General features: G+C 45.9%; 1 protein-coding gene across 2 annotated transcripts in view; it reads left to right on the top strand.

Moving 5' to 3' along the window:
* LOC138569993 (uncharacterized) overlaps positions 1-10,892 on the top strand; it is a 132,096-nt gene extending 121,204 nt beyond the window's left edge. For both annotated transcript variants that reach the window (XM_069648505.1, XM_069648507.1), the window contains one exon: positions 10,250-10,892. In XM_069648505.1, the coding sequence (XP_069504606.1) occupies positions 10,250-10,407 (158 nt within the window). In that variant the 3' untranslated portion in view covers positions 10,408-10,892. The remainder of the gene's footprint in view (positions 1-10,249) is intronic.
* The last annotated feature ends 13,803 nt before the right edge of the window (positions 10,893-24,695 follow it).

Genomic DNA, 24,695 nt, shown 5'->3' with positions numbered 1-24,695 from the left:
GATGATAGTTGATAAAAGCTGAAAACCTACTCCAGAAGTGATCAAAGGGGTTATTTTGTTTCTCCTGTGTACCACACAGTGAGTGGACTGTTTTGCTACTTTTTATGGCCCTTTCCATGTATCTTGTTGGGGGGTGTCTATTCATAGAAAGAACTTTAGTGAATGTTTAATGGGCAGTTGGCTTCGAATATGCGCACACATACAATTATTATTCTTTTAAAATTATTTTTTATTGAAATTCTGATGAACACAATACAATAATAGCACTGAATGAATACCAAAGAACGAAATAGAAACATCCTGATATCGAAACTTTGTTTTTGTAAATGTATAACTCTAATGCTTAACACAGCCAATTAATCGTCGAGGGAAGAATAAGGAAAGGGGGAAGAGGAGAGAAAAGGAAGAACCCCTCCCACCCCACAAATAAATGGAAGTAACACATTGCGGCCAGGAAGGGGCCCTAACTTGATCTTCCTGGGGAGTTTAGCTGATGAGTTCAGCCTTAATTTGGTCATGGCTTAATGAGATACTTTAAAAGTAAAGGCTGGAAAAACATCTGCTCTTTGTCCGTGCCAGCACCTGTCAGAGTAGGAGGCGTTCATAGAATGCAAGCGTTGCAAAGACTGATACCAGCGGAAGCCCAACTTGAGTGCCCCTTCCTTCACTAGGATGCAGTGCTAGCTTTTTTGAGCTCTGGTCCATATCCTCACCGAGGACTCGCTTGAAATGTCTAGGCCCAAGTTTTTCCATGCCGTCATGTAAGGGAGCTTCTCTTCCAGTGTGGCACTTTCCAGGAGCCTATAACATTCTGAGATTTTGTGTGTTTTTTTGCCCTTCTAGTACCTTGAGTTCTGTCCCTGATGGGGGAGGCGATCTCGCCTGCCGTACCGCAGCGTTGGTCAGCCAGTGGCGCAATTGGCCATAACGAAAGCGCTCCAATTCATGCAGGTTGAACAACTTCTTACACTCAATGAAGGTCAGGGACACCCAAATCGCCATAGAAGTCCTGCAGTCTCAGGAGCTCTCCGGAGGACCAGAGCTGGAAGGCTCTAGCTTGAAGACCTGGGATGAACGCTGGGTTTTGAGTAATAGGTGAGAGTGGATCCAGGCCCGATTTAAATCTGCTTTGCACACAGGCTTTATATCAGCTCTGGAGTGTTGCTAGGTAGTGGCGAGCAGGGTGTCCCACTGTCGACGTGCCTCCTTGGGGAGGAATGGCAAATGTCCCAGGGGGTACGGGGATGCAAATGATTCTATACCTTTCCATTTGGGGTCTTCACCCGCTCACCCCCCAGCCCAACATGGCGGTTACTTGGGCCGCCCGGTTGTATCGTGGGATCGACGGCAAGCCTAGGCCTCCCAGCATTTTCCCTCTTGTGAGAAGCTTGCCGGGAATACATGTTTTTTTACGCTGCCAAATGAATTGTTCCACAGCCTTGTTTGTTTGTTTTATTATTTATATTGCGCACCAGACCCAAGGGTATTCGGGCGCGAAGGCATAAAGAAGGTTGTTAAGCTTGAGTTACATTAGTAGACAGGATTAAGTACAGCTATGGTTACAATGCTGTAAGCATGAGTGACAGGCAGAGCGGATATGTATATACAGTAATACAGAAAATAACTATGAGGCACATATATATAACGAAAGCAATGGAGGTCACAAATATACAATAGATGATAGGTCGTCAGGTATCGTGTTTCTTTAGCCAATGAATGAGACTAGATCTAAATTGTGGGTAGGGTAGATCTTAACTTAAGGCAGGGGGGAGGGAATTCCAGTATTGTGCTGCTTTAACGGGGAAGCTGCTCCCACCGGATTTAGTACGCTTAAATCTAGGTACTAATAGAAGGTTGGAATGGACTTTTCTTAGAGTGCGAGTGGCTGTTTGTCTAGTAAATCTGGCTGTGAGGTATTGTGGGGCTGATTGGTTGAGACATTTGTGTGTCAAAGATGCAGTTTTGAGGAGAATCTTGTCTTTCGTAGAAAGCCAGTTAACCGATCTCCTGAGGTCGGATATGTGGGCATTTTTGGGGAAGCTTAGGGCAGTTTTGAAGGGTCTGAATCTTTGACTTAATGTATTTATTGCTGCCTATATAGAGGGCATTGCAATAGTCCAGTTTGGACAGGATTAGGGCTCTCGCTAAAGTAATGCAGTTATTAGGTGAAAGGAAGGGTTTGGCTGCTCCGATTAGTTTGCAGTTGTAGGAGGTAGCTGAGGCCATAGCATTTACTTCCACCACCTCACCACCACGGCCAAATTCTCCCCAGAGGCTACAGCATGGATCACCTCCTTCCTACAAGACAGAACCATGCAAGTATTCTCCGACTTAGCCGCCGCATCACCAACCATTATACTCTGTGGGGTGCCCCAAGGCTCCTGCCTCTCCCCCACGCTATACAACATTTTTACACGCCCCCTCTTCCTCATCCTCGACGCCATGGGCATCTTATACACCAACTACGCCGACGACACACAAATCCTCATCACTCTCACAGGCAACTACAACACTGACTCCCTGGCCCTCAACAACCTCTACAATACCATCCAAGCCTGGATGGCAGACAACGGTCCATGCCTCAACTCTGACAAGACGGAACTCCTTCTGGTAGGCTCTCCCGACACCCTAAAGAATCTAGATGCCCAATTCAGTCACTTCACCATTGATTCCATTAAAATTCCAGTCTCCGAATCTGTCAAAACCCTGGGAGTCTATCTGGATTCTAGCCTATCCATGGACAGACAAATCAATGCAATTGCCTCTGCAGCGGCATATCATGCCAAACTTATCAATGCAGTCAGACCCTTTCTCTCCAAAGAGAACTGCACTAACATAGCCAGAGCCATCACCGGCTCTAGGCTAGACTACTGTAACATACTCTTTCTAGGAACCTCTAAAAAAAACCTAGAGAGACTACAAGTAATACAGAACAACGCGCTCCGGGCAGCCCAAGGTATTGCAAAAAGAGAACACATCTCTGAGGCCAGAAAACTAGCCCACTGGCTCCCAATAAAAGAAAGGATATTATTCAAAGCCCTGACATTGACCCACAAGTGCATCCACCTCACTGCGCCTGCATACCTCTCACAAAGGATACACCCTGTCTCCTCCACCAGGCCAACCAGATCACCCTACACCAACATGCTCTCAAGTGCCTCTAGTAAAAAAAAGTAAAAGCGGGCGGATCCAGCTTCCCTTACCTTGCGCCCTCGCACTGGAATGCCCTACCACACACTATCCGTGGAGAGGCCTCCCTCACCACCTTCCGCAAAACGCTGAAGACTACCCTGTTCACCTAAGGCTAGACATACTAGCACAATTACCCCATGTATATTGTATCATATGATCAAAAGCAATACTTGTAACAACAGTATGTCATCCTGCAACATTTACAATGTGTCAACATCCGCTATCTTACCTGTACCATGTAACTAAGTTCATTGCAAGTAACAGCGCCTCAGTGCCCCTGGGCTGCTTGTGCGCTATATAAATGTAATAAATAAATAAAATAAATAAAAGGTAGGTGTGGAGTCTATGTAGAAGCCAAGGGTTTTGACTACCTTAGCCACAGTAATGTTGTTGTCAATTTTGAAGGATGAGTAATTCGGGCCTAGTTTGTTGATATTGGAAGGAGTGCCTAGAATGAGGAGTTCTGTTTTGTCGTCATTCACACATAGACCGTGAGATGCCACCCATGCCTGGATGATGAGGTATGCTCTGTTCACAAAGGCCAAATCCTTGTCATAATCCCCCGTCAACGGGATGAGGATCTGTGTATCTGTGTATCATCGGCATAATTTGTGTAGGTGATACCTAGACCATCTAGATCATCGAAAAGGGGCTTTTGGAAGATGTTGTACAGAGTAGGAGATACGCAGGAGCCCTGAGGCACGCTGCAAATTATGGGTGCAGGGTCAGCGGCTGCTAGAGGAGAGAAAACTCGCATTGTCCTGTTATTGAGGAAGGACTGGATCCAGGCGACTGCCTCCTGAGAGAAGCGGGCCGCAGAAACCAAGTGGTTGCAGAGTATCGAGTGATCTACCAAATCAAACACGGCTGAGAGATCGAGGAGTAGCAAAAGTGCCGTCTTGCCTTCATATCTCAATGCGTTTATTTGTGCCTTAAGGTCTAGGAGCACAGACTGAGTACCGTGTTGAGGTCTGAAGCCAGACTGTCAAACTCCTAGAAGGTGGTTTTGTTCCAGATGATGCTGGATTTGTAGATCTGCTATTTTTTTTTTCTCAAGATATACATTTTATTCAATATTGATCAATAACAGTAACAAAACAAAAAGGAAGGAAACAAATCAGACAGCGGAATTAGCACAAGATTGTGATGACACAGTTCATTACAGTGGAAGAGAGGATATTAAAAGATGAAGTTTAGTATGCAGCTCATTCATAGCGGTATTCTGATAGGGAGGCGATAGTGGAGGACAATGTCTCCATATTGGGCCAGGTTGCAGCTGTGCGAAGTTCACTTCAGCCAGCGGACACTGGGCGGCTTTAGTGTGAGGGCAGGGTAACGGTTCGCATAGTCCATAAAAGGGGCCCAAGTGTTCAGGAAGGGATTAAGGTTACCCAGGCGGGATGCAGTGGCTCTTTCCGCAATGACAATGTCCCAACACTTAGCCCACCAAAGTAGGATGGAGGGGCCCTCGTGGTGCTTCCAAAGACGGCGAGGGCAATTTTGGCCGCCAATAGTAGATGAGTGCATAGGTGGGCTGCGTTTCCTGACATCGGCAGGTCTCCCTCCCCAGAGTCTCCCAGTAAAATAATTCCAGGGTCCCACGGGATATTGAGACCTGTTATTGCTCGGATGTGAGTCAGAACCCCTTTCTAATAGTGCGCCGCTTTAGGGCAGTCCCATAGGAGATGGAAAAGCGTCCCCTCTTGCTCACACCCCCTCTAGCAGTTCGGTGAGGGCCTCACGCTTGCTTTATACAATTGGGACGGTGTAATATAGTACCGAAAGCCCACTTTGTAGATCTGCTATTTTATTCAGGATTTTAAGTAGGAAAGGCACTGTGGTTATGGGGTGGTAGTTAGTGGTGATGGATGGGTCAAGGGTTTGTTTTTTGAGGAGGGGAGGACCCAAGAGTGTTTCAGGTTGTTGGGTATGGTGCCTGATGTGAAGGAAGCGTTTATGAGCTTAGTGATGAAAGGGGAGAGTTCACAGGCAGCATCTTTTATGATTTGAGCTGGGCATGGGTCACCATGGCAGTTGGACTGTTTGAGGGTAAGGATAACTTTTTCAACTTCTTTGATAGATAATTTGTGGAAGTGGAAGCAGGTGGTCGCTAGTATAGGTGGAGTCGGGGTTGTCTGAGGTGCTGGCGTGGCGTTCGTGCCAGTCTTGGAGGCAGTGGCATTAGTACCAGTCTTTGAGGCACTGAGAGTGTCTTTTTTGTTGTTGATCTTCACCTGAAGAGTTGTTTCTTGTTGGCCAGGGCATTTTGTATGCTCGTACACCAGTTTTTATCCTGGAGACAGGAGTCGGGAGTTTGAATTGGTGATTCTACCTCTTTAAGGATGGCGAACAATTCTTTGGTATTCGATTTGGCTTGGGAGATTCAGAGGTTGTAGGATGTTTGTTTGGCTAGGATAATTTCTTTTTTGTAGAGCGCAGCTAGTTTATTCAGGTTATTCTTATTGAGATCTGAGGGGTCTGATCTCCAGATTTTTTCACTTAGACGTTTCTCTTGTCAAATTGCTTTCAGGTGGGGCGAGAACCAAGTGTTGGCAGGGTTTTCTCTTTCTAATTTTCAATGGTGCTATGGCATCTAGGGATGCAAGCATCACTTTGTTGTATATTTCTACCATGGTGGAAGGGTCAGTCTGGTCTGAGATAGAGTTCAGTGTAGGAAGGATAAGTGAGATAAGTTTTTCGGGAGTACTATTTTGTTTCTAGTAGGAATAGCGGGTGCTATACTGCTAGTATTCATGGGAGGTGTGACCTCTAGCGTGAAGGATATCAAGTAGTGGTCCGACCAGGGCTTAGGCAGTATAGAAGAGACAGTAGTTGGGCAATTGTGTTCGGAAATCCAACCTAGGGTCCTTCCTTTAATATGAGTGGGTTCTGTGACCTTTTGGGTAAATCCTAATTCCTATAGGAAGTTATTCATCTGTGAGGCATTAGGATCTAGTGGGTCACTGAGACCGAGGTTGAAGTCTCCTAAGATGAGGCATTGTGATGCATTTTTGAGGTTGTCTGATAATATATTCATGAGGTCTTCCTCAAAGGAGCCCAAGGGGCCTGGCGGTCGGTATATCAAGTGAATGGTGATGGTTTGAGTATTGGAGATGGTAAGTTTGGCAGTGAGGGCTTCGCAGGAATTTGTATTATGGGGTGTGGAGAGTCTTAAAGTTAGATTGTTCTTGATAATTATGGCAAGACCTCCACCTCTGGAGGTGGTATGATCTAGTCTTATGAGAGTATAATTGTCTGGGATGGCTAGCATAATTGCGGGACCTGCTGCCGAGTGAAGCCAAGATTCAGGAATGGCCAGGAGGTCGATATTTTCCTTGAGAATTAGTCCAGCTATGTCAGTGGCGTGGGCTACCATAGAGCAGGCGTTTATTAATGATCCTATTGAGTAGATTGAACAGAAGATGGTTGGGCTTTGTGTTGGCAATTCAAAGGGAAGGTAGGATCTCTGAAGAGTCGGCCGTTAAGCTGTTGGTAATGGGCTGAGTGTCCCTTGGGCGTTTAGTGATGAGGTGGGCATTAGTAAGGGGATCATACATTCTTGGGAGTCTAGCACGAAGTTTAATGTTTCTTTGTTGGATGCTGCAGGGTTTAGTGGTCATGTCAGCCTGCTTGGGAGGTGCACGTACATGCATTAACTGGACAGTAGGCTGGGGCATATTGCGGTTTTTTAAGGTGATCATATAGAGGATAGTTCTTAATAGAACAGTATAGAGTGGTGGCAGATACATAGTGTGTTCGTGAGGGCAAGTACGTATAAGTAGCTTGATGGATAAGGGCGTCTGACTCAGGTAGTTATGGGTGCCAGTGGGATGGCGAGATTGGGTAACTTGCTGAGAGGGTTAGGCACAGGTCACCATGCATTGGAAGGTATTGCAGTATGGCACCTGCTCACATTGCATGCATGTCTATAGTAGAGAGGCAGAGTGCACGCAGTAATGCCTTCCAGGACTAATCAGGCTAATCAGGGCTAAGTCCAATTGCCACGCAAATAGTTTTACAAGTGCAATAGCGGGATATTGGAAGGTAAAGCGATGCAGAGTACATGTAAAGTAAATGCAGTAAGATATTCTAACAGTCTAACGGATATTCTAACAGTCCAAATGCAACAAAGATAGGCTTGCAGGTGTAACAGACAAATCGGGCTAACAAGGCAGGGCTAGGTCCCATTGCAACACAAGTAGTCTTACAGATGCAATAGTGGGGCAATGGAGGGTAAAGCAATGCAGAGTAAGTAAGGTAAATGTAGTAAAATATACTAACAGTCCAATTGCAACAAGAATAGGCTTGCAAATGTAGCGGCAGGCAGTAGCAATTCAGGCTCTTACATGGTATGGCGACTCCTGTCGAGGCTTAAGGAGATGTTCATATGTGCGTTGGAAGACAAGTCATAGGTATGGCAATGAATGAGTGGAGGCAGAGGTGTCTAATGAACTCTGGATTGGGTCTGAGAAGTGTGCTCATTGCGAATACAGAAGTATGTGGCCTGATTTAAGTACTGTAGGGCCCGTCGTAATTTGCAATGTGAGCGTCATGATGTGACCAGTGAGCGATATTTTATTTGTTTATATAGCGCTGTGAACCCTCAGGTATCTGAGCGCTGCTTATTTACCACGGTGTGTGTTGCTCATTTATCGACCTCGGAAGGATGAAAGGCTGAGTTTGGCCCTGCCGGGTTTCGAACCTGCGTCAGCAGGCTCTGCACTGATGTCAAAGCGAGCGCTCTACTCATGTAAGCAGGAGGTATGCTGAGGCACAGGGCCCTGACTATGTTAGAGCATTGCAATTAGAATATTAACGGGGGGGGTAGGGTGGCAGAGAGTGCAGTAGAAAAGGGCAGATATCAATGTAGCGCGGGACAATATGGCACAACAATATAACAGTAATGCACAGTCAGCAGCACGAAAGTAATATGGTTACATTATGACATAGTGACAGTATTGCGGGCTCGTACCGTATCAGAGCGACAGTTAACAGCAGGTTTACAGTTCCTGTGGCAGCAGGGTGGCATAGCGGGGTCTAGTTGAAGAGGCCAGTATGAGTTCGGGCTGGCTGAATAAAAGTAATGTCGAGCAGGGGTCCTGGCAGACGCACAGCGTCTCGGTCAGGCTCAGTCAGGCACCTTAGTTGCACCGGCTATGCCTTCCGGCGTTTGGGATTGGCTGAAAGGCAGTAGGCTGTCTAATCCGGGGAAAAGGGTGGAGATGAGGCTCAGAGAGCTGTGGTGATGTAGCGGCAGACATCTTGGAATAGTGCACCCTCGTGTGTTGCATAGAGGGGCAGGATCGATGCAGGCAGGTATGATGCTCCAAAATAAAGAGCAAATATATGCAAAGGGCTACGTTGTGTAGCGCGTGGCGGCAGGCTTATTATTCAATATTTACTCAGTGCGGATGGCGAAGTTGTCATGCAGGCCAGTGCCCACGGCCTTACCTTGGATAAATAGGCAGCCTGGGGCACTGCTTCCTAGCAGTGAGGATGCTGGATGGGGAGCTCTTGCTTGCTCTTGCCTTCTGTAGGTCGAGGAATTCCCGTTCCGGGATGAACACTGGCAGTGCCTGAAACATATACAGCAATTTTGGGAGCTGCGTCATTTTGACAGCACAAATACGGCCTAGCCATGAAATTTGGGGGGGCTGAGAGAGTTGGGGAAGGTGGGAGTTGTGTATGAAATCCTGCATGACCTGCTGGTCCCTCCTGGTGTGTGGCCGAATGTAACCGGTAAAAGTCTTCCATAATTCTAAGTTTACTCATCAATGTCTTGCAGAAGTTTCTTAGACTTCCCCTGTGCCGCGGCTTGGTCTAAAAGATGGCCCTAAATAACCGCCTTCCCGGCGTCCCATACCGTGGCGTCGACCATCTCTCGGGTGTCATTTTCCAAGTAGCAGCTCTTTATTGCTTCAGAGACGTGGGAGCGAACCAGAGTGTCCTCCAGCAGGAAATCGTTCAGGCGCCATGAGGGCCTTGGCGGAGCGTTCTGGTAGGGCAAGGTCATTGTGAGCATTAGTGGGGCATGATCAGATAAGGCTTTTGGGAGTATCTCTATGATAGTTACCTGTGGGATTAGGGCATTAGAGAGGGAGAACATATCCAGCCTAGAGGACCCCCTTATGGACTGCTGAGAAGAAGGTATAATCGTGCTTCTCCTGGTGGAAGAAGCCCCAGGCCTCGATTAATGAGTGCTCCCGTAATAATGTGGTGAGGGCAAAGAGGTTTTTCTTATCGTTGGCCGTAGGGGGTTAAGGTTTATCGACTAGGGGATTAACCACTGCATTAGAGTCTTCCCCCACAAGAAAACTTCCTCCTCAGCAAACTCTCTCAGGGGTTTTGAAAAAGAGGTGTAGAATGCCTCCTGTCGGGCATTGGGGCCATACATCGATATCGGAGTGATTTTCTTTCCATAAAACATTGCCACCACCATGATATACCTCCCCTCTCCGTCTCGAAATATTTTCAACATTTTCAATGGGGTACCCTTTACGAATCAAGATGGCAACTTTGCGTTTTTTTGACCCACTAGAGGCACAGTACATGGTTGGGTACAGTTTACTGTTGAGGCGGAATTCGTCTGAGGGCAAGAGATGGGTCTCCTGGAGGAACAGGAGCGAAGTGTTAAGGGTAGCCATTCTGTGGAAAAGCGCCTTGCGTTTCAATGGGGAACTTAGACCCTGTATGCTCTGGGTAAGACAATTAATGTCAGGAGTCCCCATCGTGAGCCCGCACAGGCGTGCCAATAGTGCATTGAGTATTTGTACCCACCCACAGGGCGGGCCCAAGGCCTTGCTTGTTGCCCAACTAATTTTCCCTGGCAGACGCATACAATTTCAAAAGGGCAATTCTACGTCAGATTCTTTCAGGGTTTACATTTTGCAGTCTTCCTTTGATAGACCATTTGTTTTTGTTTTACATTTAAATGTAATTGAATGTGTATACCTAAATTGCCATCGTTTCTGCCTCCAAAATGTGTTTTGTATCGTTATGTACATGGTATTGAGTAGATGGAATCTATTGATGTCTTATTGACATTGTTTTTTTGCAGTTGATGTTGGGCAACACCTGTATGAAGAAATTGCCTATCAGTTCCAGAATGGCCTGACGCCAGAAGACCTCCAGCCTCAGTTTGAACACCGGATGGGCTCAGACCACTTGGAGACCTGTTACATCATATTTAACATGGACCAGGAATCCTCAAGTTAATTGCCTTTTCCACTAGGCAGGGATGAAGATTGTTTGCACGTGTATGTACTTATTTTCGAACTTGGAGTTAGTATCCTTTTTGGAGGAAATGGGATTCTCCTGGCTGATTCAAGAGCTGCAGCCCTTCCTCGTCATTAGCAAAAGCTTATACGGGAAAAAACAAACAAAAACGAAAACATTCTGAAATAATGGTGCTAAATTAGGCAAAACCTACACTTCATCGTTAAAGAACATGGTGCACTTATTGAAGAAATAGTCTACTTCAATCACATATCTCTTGCCACCAATGTTTACTGGGTTGCTTCAGAAATCCCCTCATGAGGAGTAGGGGTTTCTGACTGCTCCATGTGCATGCCATTACAAGGTCTTCAGATTGAACTGTCAATCCTTTGTGCAAGCTGCCTGGCCTTGTACTGCTGTGAATCATGAACAAACTAGTATCCCTGCCTTTTCTTTCATCCCGGACATAATTAAATGAAGAGATCATCCTCCATTTTGTGGACTAAATTCATAGGGGCTGATTCACAATGAAGTAACTCCGACTTACCATTCACTTATATCTGGAGAGGGCTATTCGATACATACAAACGTAACTTCCATGTGAATCTAATGACCCTCTCTAGGTCAAAGGCAAGTAAGAGGTATTCAAAAGAACTACTTTTTGAATCAGTCGCTTAGTTGTAACCCATTGATTAATTAACAGATTACCTCATGTTTTAATTTGAGAATACTGAAACAATTTTAGTAAATAATGAAACGCATGTCTGTAGCTTTTTCGCCTAATCCAATACTGTAGTCTTAGGTTACTGCTAAAACATGTCTGGAATCACATTTGTTCCTGGAGGCCCCCAACATGTGCGAATGCATGTTTTAGTTCATCAGTGCTCTATTTTTCTAGTGGTCTTTATAAACCTTTTTTTTACCAAACCACCCTCAAAGTAGCTAGAGAGTTTCAAGGGGTTTCTGGCAACTAATCTCGCTAATTGCGCATGGAGTATTAATTCTATTAAAAACTAGGAGGCAAGGATTATGCTTCAACTTCTTATTTATTACTCTTCATTAGTTTCAACAAAAAATAAGAAAACTGTAAAATGTCCTTTTTCTTTTTTTACTTTTTTTATAAACAACAAGTCCCACTGTTTTGTAGTCCTAACAGGATCAGCCCAGTCCATGACCCACTTCCTGTTCCTGAAGTCCTCCTCTCTTTGACTGCTCTGAACTGCATATGTAACTGGTCAATTACTAGGGGTAATCTTCATTCTATGTCAAGACTGGAGGCAAGCATTATGCTTGTTCAAAGCTTCCCTAGTACAGCCGTAGCTATACCTTCAATAGGCTTAAAGTAATAATTTCTTTAAAAGTATTATCATTCGTCCAGTCTGCTGCTAGCATAATATCATGAAATGTTGCGCCCGCTGTGAATGCTCTGTAAGCCATCGCACCTCTCATTGAATGTGCCCCATACTCATTCAAGTCGATGCCTGCTAGTTGTATCACTTCTCGCACCCACCTGGTTATGGTTGCCATCGCTACTGCCTGGAATGGTTTCCTGCGCGCTATCAATAACTGCGTAGTACCTGCTGGCCTACACTCCGCCGTCCTTCTCTCATATTCTTTAATACACTTGGCGATGCATCATTTTGTGTTGCCCGGAAAGCAGGGATAATGCACCGAGGTGGATCCTGTCTTTGTTCTCCTAACTAATGAGAAAGTTACTCCTTCGGGACAGAAGGATTTCCTGTGCACATCTAGGGCGTTAACGTCTGCAACCCACTTGCTGGACACTAAACATAAAAGCATAGCTAACTTGCCTGACAATTGCTTCAACGATAGATACCGGTCTGTCGCCCAGCTCGCTAACAATCTCAGCACCAATGAGACGTCCCATAATCGCTTATATCTCAGTTCCGGGGTTATCTTATATCGAGCTCCTTTAGTGAGTGTGACTACTGCCGGGTGCTCCCTTGCTTGCACTCCCTCAATCGGCAGATGTCCTGCGGAGATCGCTGACCTATACACTCCTATGGTCCTGAATGCCTTCCCATCTTGCAACAGGTGGGCTAGGAAATTCAATAATTATTGAGGTAGAAATGGGATGAATATTTCTCCCTTTGCACCAGGCCGAGCACTTGGTCTAGGCCGCATCGTAGCTCCTCTTTGTGGAAGGGGCCCATGACTCGGCGATGAGCGCTGCAGCTTGGTCCGAAATGCCTGCCAACGTCTCCCGATATCATGCACAAGAGCAGTGGGAGAGTCCGCTTCGCTCTGAGTGTGATACGACCCAGCTGGGTCCGTGAGCAACCGCTCTCCGTCTGGGAGGACCCTCGGTATGTCTGCTGCTAGTCCAATCAGCGTCGGAAACCACACTTGTGATCTCCATATTGGAGCTATCAGAATCAACTCCGCCTTCTGCAGTCAGCATTTCGCCAAAACTCTGTTCAACATTATGAAGGGAGGAAAGGCATAGTGTAGATCCCCCGCCCATACCTGTAGGAACGCATCTGTCCCTCGGGTGGATGGGTCCAGCCTCCAGCTGAAATATGTGGGTTTCTGTGCGTTGAGACGAGACGCAAATAAGTCGGTGTGTACCGGACCCCACAGCTTGTATAGTCGCTGGAATACTTCTACGTCCAGCTTCCAATCAGTGGAGTCTGTCAGATAACGGGAATTCCAGTTGGCTACTACATTGAGTGACCCTGGAAGATACTCTGCCGTGACTGAGGTTCTTGACTGCAGGCAATAGCGCCAAAAATCCTTTGCTAGCTCTGCTAGCAATCTGGACTTCATTCCCCCTAGATGATTTATGTATCTGACCGCTGATATGTTGTCCATCTTGAGAAGGACGCAGCAGCTCATTCTCCCTTTTGTGAATGCCTTCGCTCCATTTCCCCCCGGTCTCCAGAGCTCTGCATCTCACTCCCCAAACCCGTCAGCTGGCTTCTGATTCGATAACCAAGTCTGGTTGATCTCCGAATATGGCACGCCCATTCCAGGAATCCATATTTTGTAACCAAAATTCTAGCTCTGTGATGGACTCTTGATCTAAGGGAATTACTTGATGTTATTTCAGGCCTTGCTGTAAGTGCCTGATCTTCAACCTCTGTAGTGCTCGATAGTGCAGTGGTCCCGGGAAGATTGCCTGTATCGACACTGCTAGCATCTCCACTATCCTCGCCAGCACTCTGATAGATATTGTGTGTAGGCAGAGGCAGTCCCTGATCTCTTTCTTGATATCTTTTATTTTCCGAGGCAGCATTTCTAGAGCCGGTTTCAGCGTATCTAGAACAAACCCTAGGAAGTCTAACCTCTGTGCTGAGGTAGTGTCTGACTTCTCTTTGTTCACCAGGATTTCCAGAGATGTCAGGAGATTCTGCACCCATTTGGTCTGATATAGCAGTGTGTTCCGATCTTCTGCTAGGAGGAGTAGATCGTCCAGATATATTATAAATCGAATCCCTTTCTCCTGGATTGCTGCTGCTACCAGTCTCATAAGCTTGGTGAAAGCCCAAGGTGCTGAGGCTAGCCCGAAGGGCATTGTTTTGAATTGCCACAGCTGATCGTTCCAGCCAAAAGCTAGGTAATCCCTCAATTCTGGCTGCTTTGGCACTGTGAGGTACACATCTTTCAGATCTATTCGCGTAAGCCACTCCCTCTCTCTTAGGGTGTCCTGCAGCTGGTGTATCCCTTCCATTTTGAAATGGCAGTACACGATCCACCCATTCAGCTCTTTCAGATTTATAACTGGCCGCACTTTTTCTTTTCGGTGTACCAGAAACATACAACTCAAAAACCACGGGTTTGCTCTGCATTTTTGTAATGGCTCCCCTTCAGTTCTAGCTGACGGAGCTGGTGGTGTAACTTCTCTCGCTCTCCCTGCGCCAGCTGCAATTCTCTGGGACAGTTCTCCTGCACTGGCTTTTGTATAAACTCCAGCTGCAGACCTCTGACGGTTTGCAACACCCAGGCATCGCTGGAGAGCATTCGCCAATTTCCCCAAAAAAGCTGCGATCTGCCTCCTACAGGAGGATCATTCGGAGCTCTCACCTGGGGTGAAGTTCTGACCTCTGCCAGCTCCTCTTCCTCTACGCCCTCTCGGGAATCGCCCTCTGGTTGGAAAGGAGTCCTGCTGCTTGCTTTCCCAGTATTGGGCTCTATTGTTCTGAGGTCTTCTGGCTCCGTGAGATCAACAGGCTGCTCGACCTAGATGGCGGCCGTTCCCGACAAAAACTCTTCTGGGAAAGATTTTACCTGGGCTTTCTCTAGCGAGGCATAGGTACCAACAAATCTGCCCATCTCTTTCCCAAATGTCTCTCCAAAGAGCAGTCCTTGCGCTGCCTCTCCAGCCTCGTACAAGGCTAGGTCGCTCAATTTGGGATCGATCTTGACCAGTAGTCCTCTCCTCCTTCCCAAGGAAATGGCACAGTTCTCATTACCTAGCAGGCATACTGCCCTCTGCATCCAATTGGCCAGCGCATCTGGGTCCACTTCCTCCCCGGTATCTCTGGCTCTCTCAGCCGAGTCCATGATTTTGGCTAGTGGACCGGAAATTCCTAGTACCTTCCAGGATCTGTCTATCCCCTTGCGGGCGTCCTTGCTCGTCTTCAACACGAATGCTAGCATTTTTGGATCTAACTCCTGTGTTTCTGCAACTTTGCCCGGCAGGTCCAGTCTGGGGCATTCCGCCCTCAAGTGCTGTCTCACCTCTTTGTCTAGTGCTTTCCTCAGCCTCTGGGCCATGTACCTTGTCACTCTGGGGGAGGGCTGCCAATCCGAGGATCTCAGGTTTCTAATACTGTCCCGATCAAACATGTCCGACATTTCCTCCACTACCTCTTCTAGGTGTTTCTCTTTGAGGGCCTTTTTCCCTCCGCTGGGCTTAGCCCAAACTTCTTCCTCTCTCTCCTCTTATTGGGAGGACTGGTTGCCTTCGGCTGGCTCTTCTTCCGAGCCTGGGTCGTCTTTGCCCAAACTAATTTTCCCTGGGTGGGGGGTCGTGAGGCCTGGCACTGCTGATCTTTGCAAAAAGGCATCTCTCATCTTAGCAAACGTGTCGGGTACCTCCATGGTCTTTTCTTCTACCCCGTAAGGTTGACCCGGGGGTCTTATTACTCCCCTCCATGCCACTGCTTGGAGACTCTGCGGGCGTGCTGATTGACTCTTCTGTGCTCTCTTGGGGCTGGCTAAGGATGGACTCCAGGGATGCCAGTCTATCTTGAAGGGGTTTCACCCCTTGCGCCACTGCATCCACCAACGAGCTTCCCAGCACCTCTTTGAAGCTGGAGACGAGGTCTAGCGATTGCTGCTCTTCGCTCCACTTGAATTCCGACATGTTAGTTGGTGCTTTGTGCTTATACCTTATCACAGGTGCCGTGTGCACACCCAATGCTGCGTTGGACCTTGATGCTCAGCACTACAGAATGCCTTGTTGGCTTTAAGCTGCAGTGAGGGGCTCTTCACTTATTCTTCTTTTTGATAAAGTTCTTTCTCTCCCCCCTTTTTTAAGCCTTGATCTTGCTTATGTTCTCGAGTGTTTCGTAGCCGTGTGGGCACCAAATTACGTCTGTCGGATGATCCGATTTATGTGTTCCCAGATCAATTATATGTTTGGCTGGGATTGGAGACTTTGATCTCCTGTTCAACGCGGTCGAATAAATCTTCCGAACACGATAGCTTGAGCGTTCTAATCAAATCACCACCAGGCCCGGCTTCTTCTTTCTCACTGCTCTTCACGCGAAATAACTCTGCGACGCGGCGGGCTCCGCCTCTCCAAAGGAGGGGACTGATACATCGTGTCTGCTCTCCGTCCACCCTGGCGAGGGTGGGGGCGCGGTATGTTTGCCAGTAGTGAGAGAAGGCGCGCCCCTTAGCGCGCCTGGAATAAAATGGGGGGCTCGCCTCCTTCGTGCCGGCAACACTTACTTAATTAACACTGTTCTAAATAAACACTTCTTTAAATAAATACTTTGCCCTACACTGCGCTGTTAATTCACGCTTCGGCGCTTGTTCAGTACGCTCTTGATTACAACGTAGTCGCACTACGAGAGAATTCCATTATGTCCTGCACATTTCGCCATTAATCTGTTTCCTAGTTACTAGCAAACACATTCCTCAGATCTCACTCTCTACATTAAGCCAAACACTTGTATGTAGCCACATTATATGGCATAGAGGACAAAGTGTACTTATCTCCGTGAAGAGCAGGAAAAGAAGAGGTGGACTTCAGGAACAGTAAGTGACTCGGCTGACCCTGTTAGGACTACAAAACAGTGGGATTTGTAGTTTATAAGAAAAGTAAAAAAGAAAAAGGAAATTTTACAGTTTTTTTATATTTTGTTGAAACTGCTGGAGTAATAAATAAGAAGTTGATGCATAATGCTTGCCTTCAGTCTTGACATAGAATGTGCATGGAGTCATTCATATACGATGGCATGTCTGTTTTTCTTTCTCAATTGACTTTTTTACTGTGGCGATTCATTTTGGGTCACATCAAAGCAACCAAAACAACTAAAGAAAACACACAGGGATAGGAAAAGGAGGGTATAGGAAGAGGGAAAGGGGGAGAATAGGGTACGTACATGGAGAGGATATTCGCACGTTAAAAAGGAAAACATGAAAAAGAAATAAAAGCGATTTGTAACCTTTTTTCCGAGGCAGCCAATCAGATTTCTTGGCAAGGTAAAGTGACCAAGTAAGCCGAGTTGGAGTACCTATAAAAGGTCTAACTTACTTCGTGCTGATTGACGAGTGTTGCTGGCTATTGGAAGAAAGTTAAAGCAGTGAGAGTGTGTGTTGGGGAGACCAGGAGAGTTTTTGTTACCAGGTGGAGGTGTTGGACCTTTGTTCCCCGTTGTGTTTTTTGTGTGTGTTAATACTTTTATGAGGCCCATATGTTTTAATCCCGTACTTGCTGTTAGCAGTCCGTTTGTGTAACTTTTATTGTTTTTCCTTGTTTTCCCATGGTTTCCTTCATGGCTCACCCCTGCATACATTTTCTTTGTTGCTTTTACTTGTGTTTCTAAGAAGTCTTTTTCTTTTATTTAGTGGGGACTGAAGAGAATGGAGAGTGAATGGAAAGTGAGTCAGTGGGAAGCTGAGACCTCTTTTGCTTCCTGCCTGAAAAGGGGACGTTGCCGTTATATTGGGGGAGGCTGCTGTCAGAAGCAGCATCTTTGTCAAGCGAGACATGGGGCCTGACAACGGCTTTCAAATGGGCTGATGTGAACCTGGAGGTCATATCAGACAAACATGAATCGCCTGGCCTTTGGAGGATATGGAGCCCATTTATTTATGTGGTTTCAGGTTGGGCGACACTGACTGTACAGAAGCAACAGGTGCTGGTGGTTGGAGTGCTGGTGGTGATACTGGCAAAGATGTTGGCGGGGGAGCTTTTGGCAGTACCTGCATTGGTGGAATAGATTATAGGAAACATCAGTAGCTGCGAGTACACTTGGGCAAATGATAGGAGTTGACTGCAAGGTCATTTGAGCTCGGGTGAAGGAGGTGGTGGTGGCGGCTCAGAGAGGGAGGGAGCAGCTTTAGGGTGAGGAGGAGGCAGCACCGCCTTAGATGGAGACACATTCTCAGGTGAAGTAATTGGGTGCGTGTGCAGTTGCGTCAGCTATTAAGGAGGGCGCAATGCAGTTACCAGAGTCCCTCGCAAAGTTTCGGCAAGGGAAGTTTGTGCAGAAGGAGGAGTACACCATATTATATTCCCCTCTGTAACAAGGCAGCCGGGCAGCGCAAAAGGCAATGCATCGAGCAGGACTTTCAGGTTAAGCCACATTTGACAGTTGCACCCTGCCACACATCACATCCATGTTTCACCCGCTGCCAAACGTGCCTTTCCAGTACCCTTCAGTTGTGCCAATGAGGCATCCGACATCGCCTCCAACAATGCTGGACATACAAAAGATCAATAGGGCAGCTCGCAGTGCCACACGTAGGCCTAAGAACAACCTTCCCCATGTACCTTCCAGTGTTATAGGCACCAAGCAAAGCTGTATTTCCTCTGCAGATTCCCCCTGGAGAATGCTGTTACTGTGCCTAATCTTAAGTCCACTGGTGGACATGGCTAATGCAGTATACAGTCACATTTTGTTTTCATTGTCTGGTGACACTCAGCCGAAGGGAGCAGGAGCCCAGTGATGTTGGGAAGGCAGCAGAGAGGCAAATGCTCGATTCTGCCATCCTCTTGTATGGGGTGAGGAGGGGCCGTTCTGAGGGAACAGCTGTTTTCTGAGGGAGAACTAGAAACATTTGAAGGAGTGGCTCTAGCCTTTGAGAGATCTGTAAAAAGGTTGGAAGAGGCATCAGTCATGTGCATGCTCTCAGTGTTTTAGTCAGACATGCGCACTACTTGTGATTAGCCAATGATATTCATTTATCGCTTACTGTTCACTAGTGCTACTGCAAACTCGGGAGGATAGCTCAGGGGCAACACGCTCGCCTTGGAAGCAAGACGACACGGAGCAACACAGGTTCGATCCCCGGGTCCACGCTTAGAAACCTGATGTGAACCTGTTATAAGCACGTTATAAATAACCAATCATGATCAAACAGTGTCCCTAACATGACCTAACACCCCAACTGTGCCTGGCCTGTACTCGGTGTCAATCCATTGTTGTCCTTTGAGCTGGCAGCACATCTACAGTCTTGTTGTTGGGGCGTGGATAGGCATTTCCTGTCATAGCTTATGGGGATGTGGGGCTGGTCCATTTTACTGAATGTCAGTTGCTTGACATGAGACTCTGGAATGCTTCTCCTCTGGCCAGACAGAAGCACTAAAACGTATTGCACTGTAACATAGCCAGTGCCTTGGAGGCTTTCAATGGGCAATCGGGCAAGAGCTGCTGACAATGCACATCGTTTAATGAATGTATATAGTCAGCCATCATCCCCTCCAAGTTGGCATGTGTCAAACAGATGTGCCTCAAACATATTTGCAGGCAGGGGCTCAGGCAGTCGTTTTTTACAGGAGGGCAAACGTGCAAAAAGAATCTGAGAAAGTAAACCATTTTGAAAATGCCAACAGAAACTGGTTGGCCATTACCTGCTACACCCTATCGTATCCCCCCGCCCCCATGCACACATTAACACATCTACTGCCAAGTGATCTCCAGGTCACCTGTCTGTGCATTAGTTTGAAAATGTCATGACAATTGGTTACATCTGTAAGCACACACATCTGGTAATAATAGGCAAAACATGGTCAGATTTAAAGACCACTCTTCAAAGTGAATTAGAGTTTCTCCTCAAGAAAATGTTGGGGAAATGTAGAGTCGGATGGTGCATTTTAAAGCACATTGAACCAAGAGCAATCGTATTTGGTGTAATTTATAAAAGATCACTTTAAATGGGGTTTAAAGGTTTTCTCCCATGGCCTTTGTGGTATAATTAGTAATGAAATTGAATATTAAAGCATGTGGGCGCTGAAGCATATCCCAGAAAGAAAGGGTTAGCCACTTTGATGACCACTGTACTCTTAGTCGATACTCACTTTTCATCCATACTTATGGTAGTATGTCCTGTGCGGACGGGACCGCAGCATGTTGCACAGCGTGTTTCCTTTAATTTAAATTTAGCAACCGAGGTAGTGGGCGTGTGTATGGCCTCTCCGCAGGCTGACTCCACTGTCTGGTAAAACTGTCAGCCCCCACAGCCCCCTCCCAAACAAAACAAGCAGGGCCACTATCTCACTATTCTCTTTTTAGGGGATGGGCGGTGGGCCTATAGGGGAAATGGTCTGTGACTTGGGAGTACATTAGTCACTCCAGAGAGTAACCTTTTTTACGCTGAAGCTTTCTAACCCAATAGGTTCTTGGGGGAAAGCATGACCAAACCTAGCAACTGACCTAGCACTTGTGTTCATGCAGTATTGCGTGCAGATTGCTGAGGAGAGGGGGGAACGCCACATGGTTGCTTTATTGATTACCACCAAAGGGACATGTCTCTCAGAAGACACTACAGTAGCTTTTGCCCTTACTGTGTGAGCATTGTCATTTAGCTCAGAGGGGCTCACAAAATGGCTGAGCACAAATTCTAAGGTCGAAAAGGATTTTATTGAACACAAGAACGTTCTTCTCCTGGGTCATGCTCAAAATACAAAAACTCAAGGGATATGATAGTTTCATCTCAGAAAATTCTACCATGGTCAAGATGGCTTTTAGAAAATGCACACGGCTCAGTCTTCCCCATCACTCACATTCTTAAGATGTTCTCTCTTGAGGAGTCTTTCTGCTGGGCCTGAGCTGCCAGTGGGATATGACCACCTCTAATGTGGCCTGTAGACCATGCAGATGTTGCTGACTCTCTGCCAGGAATTTAATGTAGTAGTTAACTTTCTCTGCCAGGCCGAGACAGAGTTAACTGGGCAGCCCTTTACCAGTTCACATTGGCAGATTTGAGTCATGTCACCTCCCTCTCCTGGGACCTGGGGCTCCCCTTCACCATCTCTCTTTCTGCTCTGGTCTTGCTCACTCTCTACGCTACGCCATGTGCCAGATTCCTTCTGCCACCGTGGGCTTGGCCCCTTTAGATCAGGGCCCTCACCCGCTGCTTCTTACTTGGGCAAAGCATGCCCTCTTGTTCTGACAAGGGACTTGCTAGCCACAGAGTGTTTTCCTCCAACCGCCATTCAATATTTCAATACAACCTTGTGCTTCCTACAACAACCACTTCCTGATGTTACCAAACAACCTGCTGTTTGTATGTCATCTCCCACTCTCATCTCCAACTTCCTCCATGCTCCTTCTCCCTCCAGCCGCTTGCAAACTCATTCCCCTTCAAATTCCTGTTTTGCCCTCCAACCTCCACCAAACCCCTGCTGCCATCTCAAGTCCACACCCGCACACAGCCTCACTGACCCCTCCGATAGGGTTGGCCTTACTTTGAGAGTCCATATCTGTCGAGGAGAACGAGGGGCTTCTGATTGAGGTTAATTGGTTCACCCGAATGTGGTCTTAGGCTTTGACGTGGGGACAACATTTTTAAAACGTCGGAACTGCCATTTTAGATTCCTCTTCTCTTTCTTGTATTGCTTCAGGCTTCCGTTAGGAAGCCCTAAGCATAGAAATTCTAAAGGGCATGTGCATGGGCTCCACGGGTGCTTTAATTGAAGGTAAGGTCGAAGCACTTTCGTATGTGCCGTCATTTCCCTGCCAGAGCTTTCTGGGCTTGAGCTACATGGAACCAAATGTAGCATCAGTGCTTGCAGCAGACGTGCAGTGATAGTATTCCAGTGGTATGTGGTGGCCTTGGTATCTTGGCAGGCTCACTGGACGAGTGCCGAAGGAAAATAAAATGTGCCGCTAATGTCTGTTCATTCTTGCTGAGTGAACTTCGGAGAAAAATGTAATGAACCGCGGATGTGTGCATGTTTGCAGAGTGGGCGATGAAGGAAATGTAATGCACCTCTGATATTGGAGTGGATTTTTGTGCTACCTGAGATGAAGATTGTATTCCTTATCTTCAGGTCTTTTCCTGCTCACAGTGTTCAACTATCTTAAAGGTGCAGTGTCCAAACTCCCTTATGGCCTGAATTCAGAAAAGGATCACCCTTGGACGTGGGGAGAGGCTTCTGTTACTGTGTCCTTGTTATTTCCGATTCTCAGTGTTGGGAGCAGTGATGCTTAAGGGGGCCACGTCTTTAAAGGTTCTCTTGACTGCTCCCTGCTCTGAGATGGGGACAAAGAGGGAGTGACTCAGGGATCCTCCCCATTGTAGACCTGGATCCACCATCCACTAACTTATTTTTTTAATTGTATTTGGTTTGATCAAAACCTTTACAAAAAAGAAAGTTTCACATAACTATTACATTAAAATCATATGGATTACCATCAAGATTCGTGAATATAAATTGATACAATTTCGATTTTTTTTTACAAATACCTAATACATGGTGCATTTCTCAAAAATGTTGGTTTGACCAGCAAATTTATTTCAATTGAATGTTGATTATATTTAAAAGATGAGTAAGAGCAATGTTTAGCGCTTTGTTTTCACCCCACATGAGAAATAGCCAAAAATGTTCTAGAAAATTCAGATGCACCTAGATTATCTTGCCCAGAAATCCCAAGCCTGCTTGATTCGAGATAGGGACAGTCAATCACAAAGTGTTTCCAGAGAACCAGACTCTCCACACAATCGACAGCACATGTTTTCCTCTTGAACCTTTTTGTGTGCGCTCTCTTGTTGCAAAGTGATTAAATTTAAAGCGCCTATACAATGCTTGTGCATGTTTGCAGGGAAAGCATAAGAGATAGGGGGTCAACAGTTCTCTTTTGTGGGTAAAAATGTGCATACTCATTCTGAAGTTTGTAGCCATTTACCTGTTGAATGGTTATTGATCAGTCATAGTTGAAAAATTTTCTCTTCACATTAACTTGACGATTATTAAGTTCAGTTGCACCTATATCATATAATAGAGATTGTATTGTTAGCCTAAATTTAAAAACGGACTTTGGTGCGCTTTCCTCTAACATTTTATTTAAATCCTCATGTAACGAATTAACTGGAGGATTTAGAATCTTAGAGTAGTTGAGTAAAAGTCTCCATAACAATCGAGACCACAGGGATACTAATCCCAACTCATGCATGATGATGGCATTTGGCAATGCAAATGAAAACCCAAGCACTTCTTTCCACAAGCGACCTTGCAGACCGTTCATATAATCCCCCATATCGAACCCGCATAGCAAAATAGGTTCTACTTTAGACACATAGAAATTTAAGGCCGGTAACATTGCAAACGTACAGAGCTTACTGTGAATACACTTCATTTGCGACACCAAAGGTCGAGGTTTACTGACAAGTGATTCTTTCCACATTTTGTAAGAGGTTGAAATACACAGATTATAGCCCAGATAACGTAAATTAGTAACTCTTTCCATTGGTTCCGTACCCAAGACAGTTTTTACCCAGTTGGATCTTGAAAATACCACAAGTTTAGATGTTCTGGCATTAACCTGTACATTATTAGCTTGGAACAGAAATGGTGCGTCAAGCACAGAGAATTGAAAACCCCTCACTACTAAAACCCGAGGGAAAGTAGAGATTGACCGATTGTCTTCACATACAACTTAACAACACCATAAACATATCACACAAATGCACATTGCGATGAAACTCATTGAAACTAGAGGGCAATTAGAACAATCCAAGTGAGAAAAATATATATAAATCTTACTTTATTAATAAATATTAAAAGCAGTATATATTCATACAGTAGTGCATCACGAAAAACACAAAAGACAACTGTCTATACAATAGGACATACAATAGGGAGAGTGGAGATTTTATCAGTCCTCCTTTCGCATTTGAAAAATTCGACTATATCGGTTATGCTTAAACGCTATTAGAGAAAGAGAGTGTCGACATGTTTCGGCCAGAAATCAGATTAGATACGTTCTCAGGTATCCATTCAGGAGTAAGTAAAATGTCTCATCTAAACTACACATCAGCTTCATCATAAAGAAATTTGTTGTCCTGAAGATGGCCATTTTACTTACTCCTGAATGGATACCTGAGAACGTATCTAATCTGATTTCTGGCCTAAACATGTCGACACTCTCTTTCTCTAATAGCGCTTAAGCATAACCGCTATAGTCGAATTTTTCAAATGCGAAAGGAGGACTGAAAAAATCTCCACTCTCCCTATTGTATGTTCTATTTTATAGACAGTTGTCTTTTGTATTTTCCGTGATGCACTACTGTATGAATATATATTGCTTTTAATATTTATTAATAAAGTAAGATTTATATATATTTTTCTCACTTGGATTGTTCTAATTGCCCTCTAGTTTCAATGAGTTTCATCGCAATGTGCATTTGTGTGATATGTTTATGGTGTTGTTAAGTTTTTTTTAAAAAACTTTATTTTTAACTTTTTGCTGTATCAAATAGGCAGTGCTCCAACAGGGAGCTGCCTAATGCAAGCCCCAACAACAGTCCTCCCCCCCCTCCGCCCCCCAGCGCCGCGTCCACCATGACTTTGAATGCCGCTATCCATTGTCTAAGTCAAATAGAAAGTCTTCCACGTTGTCCCTGAATATCTCCATCCTATGGTCTCTCGCTCTGGGGGCTTGGATCGTTCAAATCTGAAGCTTCAGCATTGTTCATCAGGCAAGTGATGTATGGGCCCCAGATGTCGGGAGGGCGCGCATGTCAGGGCAGGGTCCGGATAAATTCGGTGTCCATTTCTTGGCAATATGTTATATCCTTTTCCCAGTCAGCTATCTTGGGGAGTGGGCCACGACCCCACGACATAGCAATTCTCCTTCGTGCCAGCGTCA

The sequence above is a fragment of the Ambystoma mexicanum genome, chromosome 2q, assembly GCF_040938575.1.
Source record: "Ambystoma mexicanum isolate Mex_15411 chromosome 2q, UKY_AmexF1_1, whole genome shotgun sequence".
Taxonomy (NCBI): Eukaryota; Metazoa; Chordata; class Amphibia; order Caudata; family Ambystomatidae; genus Ambystoma; species Ambystoma mexicanum.
Note: the sequence above shows the minus strand (reverse complement) of the source record. Positions and strands in the feature narration are given on the sequence as shown.